Raw genomic sequence first — 9,060 nt, 5'->3', positions numbered from 1 at the left:
ACCTAGCTAGCTCATGTATATGATTTTGCGCCCCCTTTTTAAACCACAGCTTTAAAAAGAAAACAAACAAACAAACAAGGGGATTCTGGGGAGCAACATTGGGCTCTCATGTCCCTCTTCCTTTCCTTAATTAATTAATGGTAAGAGAGAAGATATAATTAAGTGTACTAAGCATCATAAATTAGTTAAAATAAAAAACACAGTACTCTTAAATTAATTAATTAGTATATTTAAAGCAATCAAAAGTGAAGCTAGCATGCATTATTATCATTAAAAGAGAAAAGAAAGAAAGAAAACCAGCCCCCCAATATTGCACAGACTAATTAATTAACAGACAAATAAAACACTCTTTAATTTGCTAAGAAGAAGAGAAGATGCTGCAATATATATGCTTTCAGACCGGTTAATTAATTTTTCAGCAGAAACTAATTGTCGTCTTCCTCAATACATATAATACTCATGTTATGATGCCGATCGAAAATATTTAATTAACTGATTCAACTGAATTAATTCGTTAAATAGCGAAGAAAGTAAAAGGATACTAGCTCCCACCTAGAAAAATAATCACCACTACTAAATGAATGTAGTGATGTATATATGAAGAGGTATTGAGAAAAAATTAAAGAGAGAACTCATATGTCAACTACCGCATCCCACTAACCATAGAGAATAGGGAGTAATTAAACATATACATAAATGATAAACTACATGATCAATTCATTAATTTAAGCTCCCCAAAAAAGAACCGATCGGTCAAAGCTTGTCTTGAACATATACGTTCAGTACTGAAGCTAGCTAGCGAAGGAGACGGGGGGCATAATATTGGCCTTCCGGTGGCCGTTTATCAAGCTATCGATCTAGAGACTCAAGATAGGTGCTATTTTGCATTGCATGCACACATATAACCACCATCACATCTACATGTTTATATATATATATATATATATATATATGTATATTGGAATAGGCATTAATACATACATATATTATAATTACGATAATGGAACTTCGTTGTGGGGGTACTGGGTAACAAAAAGAGAAACCCACATTAAAAAGATAAACATATAATAACTTAATTAACAAATCAAACAAGGTCATGTAATGGCAAGAAGGTAGCAGAGGAAGGAACTAACTACTAACGTTCATTAATTATATTCTTTAGTGGGATGGAGCGGTTGAGGTGTTAAGTTAGTTGGCTAGCTAGCTCTTACATTTAAAAATTAATTAGAAGAAGGGCAATCAATTCAGGTAGCTAGCTAGTGCCATGAAGAGACAGAGAAGAGAGAATGATTTTGCCAACCCAAGAAGAAAGAATTGTTGACAATCTGAAGCTGATAGCCCTTAGAAGGATAATGGAGCCTTAGTAACAGTTTGGCCTGTGAAAGTGCAAAGGGACTCAATGGAACGTTGCTAAACCCTGAACTCTTTAGCATCATTTCCCATGTCTCGAACCTCAGGTGCCTTTCTCTTCTTCGCTCTCCCTCTGCTGCTACGATGTCCATTATCTCTCTCCCAAACCATATCTGCTCAACTGCAAGTCTCTCCTTGCTGTTTGGTGGTAGGGTTGCCTCTAGGGAGTCGAAGAGAGCTGTATAGTGATCCAGGGCCTCCAGGAACCTCTGCAAGAAGAGAAGGTGGTTGTGGTTGGCTTCCCTTTCAGCAACCGTCACCACATTGGGGTTCAAGGCCTTGATTTTATGGAGTAAAAGGAGCAGTTCACGAGAATCATCCATAAGGAAGCGGTGAAGACACAACACGCAGTTCACCGCTAGGGCTTCATCTGGGAGAAGAGTAATTGCTGAGGGGAGATAGAGGGCAAGAGAGGCAGGGTCATTGTTGAGAAGAAGAAGAGGATGGAATTGGAACCTGAGGCCCAAGGAGTGGGCAAATTTCAAAAGGCGATCCTCAGTCCTGTGGAGGATGCTCAAATCATGACCAGTCCCTGTGATCCGAAGCATAGGAGGAGGATGAAGAGTGTTGTTAGATCGGTCGGCCAAAGCTTGCATCAATGGAGGCCATTGCACCCCATGCATAATATCAAAATCTATGATGTGAATGGCTTGCTGCCCTACTTGTATGGCTTCCAAGATAGCCTGATTGGCAGTTAGATGGCTGAATCTTATGAATGGGGTGATCTGATTCAAAGACAAATAGCAAGACTGAAGAGTGTCCTGATCCATCGACTCATAGCTGATCACCATCCTCTTGTTATTATTAGTATTAGTAGTAGTACAAGGAGAAGGAGGAGGAGGAGGAGGAGCTATGCTGTTCATATTGGAAACAAGAGGAGCAGTAGTAGTACTCCTAGCGGGATTGGCATGGCGATTAAGGCGGAGAGAGAGGGCTCGAACAAATTGATGAACCAACCTCTCAGTGGAGTCACCATTAGGAGAAGAGTTGTAGGTGGACAAAAGATGGGAGAGAAGGCGTTGAGCGGCGGAGAAGTCAGATTGAGAAATGAGATCTGCGCAACTGACTAGCAACTGACGCGTATGGAATGCTGTTGTTGGTGTCGGTGGATTAATCTCTTCTTCTTGATCTTGTTCCTGATGATCATGGGAATTAGGTGAACTCATCAGCAACTGCTGTGAATGTGACGACTGTGACCGTGAGCCAAACAGACAGGCACACACACACTAGATGTTTCGGTCATGATATATATATCACACACTAGATGTTGCGGTCATGATATATATATATGGGTCAGAATAAAGGAGAAATTAGCGTCAGAATTAATGAGAAATTAGCGGCAATTGCTTACTTGGATTAATGGGGATATTCCACGAGGATGATAACTCTCTACATAGCTACCTAGCCTAAGCTGGTCAATTCTCTCTCTCTCTCTCGTTGATATAAAAAATTATGAAGATTCGTTAATTTATGGTGTGTATAAATTGGGTTAAATATCCATATTAATCTAAAAAAAATAAAAAAATCTATGAAGATAAAATTAAAAACCTAACTAGCTCCGTATGGAGAAATATAAGAAGCAAATATTTGGGTCAGAATTATGAAGGGTATGCTAAATGCCAGGGCCACTGCCAGCAGGGGCTTGCATTTCTTAATTTAAGACATATGATCAGCTACGTTCAGGGAAGAAAGTAATTAGTACTGTTACTACAAGCTAAGCTTAGCCAGTCATATATAGTTATCAATACAGTGCTATCTTATATGTTAGAAATTCAACATCACTTCAGAATTTATCACAAATGACCGACTTCGATCGTGTATGTTGTCACGGACCAGAGCCACCTAATAATTTACGGGCAAGAATTATTTGTTGTGGATACTTGATGCTGAATTCACCTGGATGACATGCGTGTTGGAGACAATGAAAGATGATAACGAAGCATCCAGTAAAAACAAGGTAAAAATCCTGATTTTCTGGTGCCGTCATCTTCATGAGGAGTTAAAGGTAGACTATATCATAATCAAATCAAAGATTCTCTTATTTTTTAGCAATATTTAAAAGAAAAATATGACCAAAATAATTATTCTCTTATAATTGGATAGCAAGATAATAATATCAATGATAATATATTAAAAAAATATTTTTTATTTTTCATACCTCAAATATGTTTCTACAGCAGCAATATAGAAAAAGAGATTTTAAAAAAATATTCTAAATTTATTTCATGTTTTTTATGGTTGAACAAAATAATAAGAGATAATTATGAATTATGACCAACTAGTTTAACTTCATTCCTTGAAGTGAATACTATGAAATATAATAATAATTATGATTCTAGTCGTACTAGAAACCAAGTCTTTGGTCATGGAAAAAGAAGGTTTAATTACCGCAACTATAATGATTATAATTCATTAAATTCTCACAAACCACCCATAAAAACAAAAAAGGGGAAAGAATATACATTACAGAGATACCAAGAAAGTAGAAAATGCTTGTTATCGCTATGGAATGAAAGGATATTGGTCTCGTAACTATCTTACGACCAAACATCTTGTTGATTTATATAAGTCTTCATTAAAGAAAAAACATAGAAATAAATTTTTCTCACCCCCATCAAGAAAAATATAGATTCACATCATGCTGTAAATAAATCCAATGATTAGTACTTAAAAGTGTATTTTTATCAAGGTTTTATATTATCGTTTTGCTTTTGAAGTATCAATAACTCCTTAACTAAAGTATGTTTTATAATAACAAATTTAATCATATAAGATACCTTTAATTTATGGTAAATGTTCATTTTAAATGAAGGCCTATCATATAATTCAACAAATTGATTGATGTGATTAATTATTGAAAGTGAAAGGATAAAGAAAAGGCTAAGTTTAGAAAAGAGATGCTGATTTAATTCAAATTAGAATACTATTTAGTTATTGGATTATATCTGGAGTTGTAGATCTTGGATTTTAGTTTGGTTTATATAGCTAGAAAGCTAAGACATAAGTCTAAAACATTTATGAGAATCCAACACTCAATTCTGTCATTTGGAAGTCCAAATCTTAACATCAAAAGAGAAGTCTGAATCTATCCTGCAGCCCAGATATTGTTTAGTGTTTAACCCATATCTCAAGTTCTAAAAGTTCAAATGCACCGATTCTTTTTTGTTAGAAAGCTTATACAATCTCTCAGAACTTTCATTAATACTATCTGTTTAAATTTTGATGCTATTAATGATGTTTTATTCAAACAAGAAGATAAGGATTATCACAAAGTCAATAAGAGGTAACCCACTCAACAATTAATCTTTAAATTTCCCACTCAACAATTAATCATTAAATTTATAGTTCTGAATTTTGGCCTATAAAATGAGGCATTTGTCATGCATTTGGGTATCTTGGTTTTTATATCAAGATCATGTTCTTTTTATAATGTTTAAGTTTTACTTTCATTAATCTCTTATTTATGTCTTTCATTTTCTTTACTATTCTTATACAATCATGTTCTCCTCTTATTTATTTATGTTTCTCTTTTTTATTATGTTTAGTTTAGTTTATTATGTCAATGTGAAAAAAGGTTTCACTAATGGTGTTAGAATAAGTATACTATAAACTCAATATGTACTTCAATGATTATATCATAAACAACTTACTATTAGCATGTCTTATCATTTTTATCTTATTAATTCTTAATACTTTACTTGTTAAATGATTAATCTAGATTTGTGTTATATAACACTTGGTACAATAAATACCTGACATTTTCATAGCCAACTATATGATATAACCTGCACCTATGCTATGAAAAGAACTTGATTTGTTGTTAACATAAGTTAGTATTATGAATTCCTGATAATATTTAAAAGTTTGATATTATTTAAATAAGATAATTAATATGATCATGTTACCAATTTATTATAAGCTATTAATGACAAATCATCCGATTAAGACTTTATGTGTGGTTTTTAGTTGAGTAATAAAAAGAGTTTATATTACAATTATTTTTATTACCATTAGTGGATCTTCTAACCTTAACATTTATTTTTATCATTATTTAATCCTTACATTAATCTTACATCTTAAAATCCTCTTTAACTTATTATTATTATTATTATTATTATTATTATTATAGTTAACCTCTTTATGGTTGTACTTCGGTCTTGTTAGGTTATTTATTACTTTGACACTCCTGCACTTGGGATAAAATATCAATCTTTTGGTCGTGTCAAGTTTTTGGCGCCATTGCCGGGGAGGTAAATTTCTGTATAAATTATAATATTTATTTTATTTTTTCTTTTTACTTTTCTTTTATCTAACTTCTTTTTCTTTTTTTTATTTTCTTTTTTTCTTTTCTTCCTTTTATTCTCTTCTTACACGTGCATGAGAGTTTGATCACATACATTAAGTGGTAAACTTTGTAGGGTATCCTCATTATTTTTCAGAAGATATGGCCGAAGACGATAACCAATCGTTTCATAATAAGAATAATGAGAGTAATCAAGTTAGAACACTTAGAGATCACATGAATCCAACAAGAATAAATGCACTCTCATGTTTAGTTTTCCTAAATTATACTAGCAAACATACAACTATACTTGGAGAAATCACCTAAATTTTAGTTGAAAGAGTGATAATAATAATGCATAAACTTCATAGCCACCGTTTTAAGGAAGTTTGTAAGTTTTTTCTTTCACCAAACTTACCAGCTTATGGTTTAAGTTTTTTCTTTCACCAAACTTACCAGCTCATGGTTTGAAAAATTTCCTTAAAAATTGTTGTTGCATTTCATCATAAGCACGAATGGATTCTAGTCTTAAATTTTATAGCCATGTTTTAGATTTATCTTTTAAAGAAAAAAAGAAAAAGCTTTAATCTAATGGTGTTCATGTTGTAATTTAAATTCTTATCGGTGTTACAGACTTCTCCAAATTTCCTTAAATGCAAGTATGAATTTTCTAGATCTAAACCATGAAAAGAAGGTAAAAATTGAATAATACATGGTTTTAAATTAAAATAAGATGCATAAAACAAACTCTTTCAAAAGACAAATCATTACATTCACTTAAAAGTTAGGGAAAATATTTCACCAATGTTGGGATAGGTATCAAGATTTGCTTAATACTTGCCCTCATTATGATTTTGAAAAATAGAGATTGATTTCATATTTTTATAAAGGGCTAACACCTAAAGATAGACAAATGGTGGAATTGATGTGCAATGGAACTTTTAAAGATAAAGACCCCGATGAAACAATAAAATACTTGGACTTGTTAGTTAAAAATGCTCAAAATTAGAATACCATAGGTTACATCTAGTGTAGGTATGTATAACCTTAGGAAAGATTATGACCTCTAAGCTAAATTTGTATATTTAGCTAGAAAAGTCGAGATATTAGAATTGAAAAAAAAAAAGGTGGTTAATTAAAATTTATTCAAGACATTGTGTGTCAAATCTGTGAAACCAATGAACATTCAACCAATGATTATACAACTTTTCCTTCTTTCAAGGAATACCTCCATGAACAAGCTTATGCTTTAAATAGTTTTCAAAGGCTCAATCATAACCCATACTCACAAACATACAACTATAGCTGGAGAAATCACCCAAATTTTAGTTGGAAGAGTGATAATAATAATGCATAAACTTCACAGCCACCGTTTTAAACACACTATAATTTCAAAAAATCTCATGGATATGCATCTTCTTATATTCCCCCTCCTAGAAGAAATCTTAAGAAAACTTTGTATATATTCAATAAAAAGCAAGAGACAATCAATACCCAACTTGCTCAAAGCATAACAGATTTTAAAATACTCTTGCAAAATTCACATATACTCTCAGTTTTTAGGAGAAATGTAAGTTTTTATCTCAATCACAATAAAATCCCAAAAGATAATACAATTTAAGTGCAAGAAGCTTCGGAAGCCAACACATGAATCAAGTTTAATTAGTCATTACTCTTCACAGTGATAAGTTTATTGAAAAACCAATTCTTGAACCTTGTAAGAAAGATAATGAGTCAATCTCTAAAGGTAAGGAAATGCTTAAACCTGAACATTGCAAAGAAAAAATTGATTCTCCACCAGTACTTTCATTTTTTCATGGCATGACCAAAAATTGATTCTCCACCAGTACTTCCATTTTTTCATGCCATGACAAAAAAAAAAGTTAACCACAATTCTGAAATCTTTAAAACTTTAAAACAAGAAGAAATCAAGGGCAAGAAAGGCACTAAAAATATTGATATAGATCTTTTGTTAAGATTGACAATAAATTTGACATCCGATATCACATAAATTGATGATTACTTTCCTGGTGAGTCTTCACTTTTTCTTATTTCAATGCCTTGGTTTGCTAAAAATATCAATTTTCTTGCTTCAGGATTTTTACCAGCTCATTAGAGTACCACAGATAAAGAAAAGTTTTTGAATAAAGTGAAATTTTTTTTATTGAACAGATAAAGAAAAGTTTTTGAATAAAGTGAATTTTTTTTATTGAAATGACCCTTACTTATTCAAATATTGTCCTCATCAAATATTTTAAAGATGCATTTCAAATAAAGAGATAAGTAGTGTCATTAAACTTTATCATTCTAAGGCATATGGAAGTCATTTCTTATCAAAAAAGAGAATAGTGTCCTCATCAAATATTTTAAAGATGCATTTTAAATAAAGAGATAAGTAGTGTCATTAAACTTTATCATTCTAAGGCATATGGAAGTCATTTCTTATCAAAAAAGAGAATAGTAAAAATCTTATAATATGGATTCTATTGGCCCACCATATTCAAAGACACATGTGTCATGTAAAGCTTGTAAAAATTGTCAAAAGTTAGGATTTATTTCAAAACATAAGGAATCTTTAGATAATCTTGTATTGACTTTTAAGACGTATCCTCGTGGAGATATGTATTGTGCAATTTATAATTTATAACCCAATTTTTATAAAGAATATGCTTGGTATAGTCTTGGGAATCTAACTATAAAAGACCCAATTTACTAGTTTTTAAGAAAACTGGATGGGAAGCTTGTCCTCAACCCATAGAGGGCATTTAAGCTTTTCTTGGACATAAAACCAATGAAAGATGTGAGCTGTAATCACAACTACAATTTAAGTCTTTATTTGTAAAAAAACTGAGTCTTTTGGTTTTATTATTGTGTTTTATTGTTTCTTATATTTGTTTAAATGTGTTTCCAGTTTGTCAGTATTTGTTGTTTTAGGTGATGTCTTTTATCTATTCTTTAATTTTCTACCTTAAGACATTGAGAACAATGTCTCGTTTTGGTTTGGGAAGAGGGTAGTAGTTGACAAAAAAAAAATACTAACTACCTCACTATTTTTTTTTAATAAAACCATTTGACAAAACTATTATTACTAGGATGACAGAGTAAGGGAGAATTTTATTGACACTTGAGAAGCTGACACGAATAAAATATTGATGTCTTCTACCAAGTGCAGGAGTGTCGAAGTAATAACAGCAAGACTGGGGTCGAACCATAGGAAGGTTAATTGTATAAATTATAAATAACAATACTACAACAATAACAATAACAACAACAATAATAATAGTAGTAACAACAGTAATAGTAATAGCAGTAGTAGTAGTAATAAAAAAGAAGAAGAAGAAGAAGAAGTTAATGAGAACTTTGAGATG

At 31.9% G+C, this 9,060-nt stretch overlaps 1 protein-coding gene across 1 annotated transcript; it reads right to left on the bottom strand.

Moving 5' to 3' along the window:
- Positions 1–1,092: 1,092 nt before the first annotated feature.
- LOC105112849 (scarecrow-like protein 18) lies at positions 1,093–2,631 on the bottom strand. Its single transcript, XM_011008724.1, has one exon. It carries the CDS (start codon positions 2,574–2,576, stop codon positions 1,257–1,259), a length of 1,320 nt encoding a protein of 439 aa, XP_011007026.1. The 5' UTR covers positions 2,577–2,631; the 3' UTR covers positions 1,093–1,256.
- Positions 2,632–9,060: the final 6,429 nt, after the last annotated feature.

This window comes from Populus euphratica, unplaced genomic scaffold, assembly GCF_000495115.2.
Source record: "Populus euphratica unplaced genomic scaffold, PopEup_1.0 scaffold371.1, whole genome shotgun sequence".
Lineage (NCBI taxonomy): Eukaryota > Viridiplantae > Streptophyta > Magnoliopsida > Malpighiales > Salicaceae > Populus > Populus euphratica.
Note: the sequence above shows the minus strand (reverse complement) of the source record. Positions and strands in the feature narration are given on the sequence as shown.

Excerpts from the sequence above, each read along its gene's own strand:
- LOC105112849 (XM_011008724.1), bottom strand. The coding sequence starts at position 2,576 with ATGAGTTCACCTAATTCCCATGATCATCAGGAACAAGATCAAGAAGAA.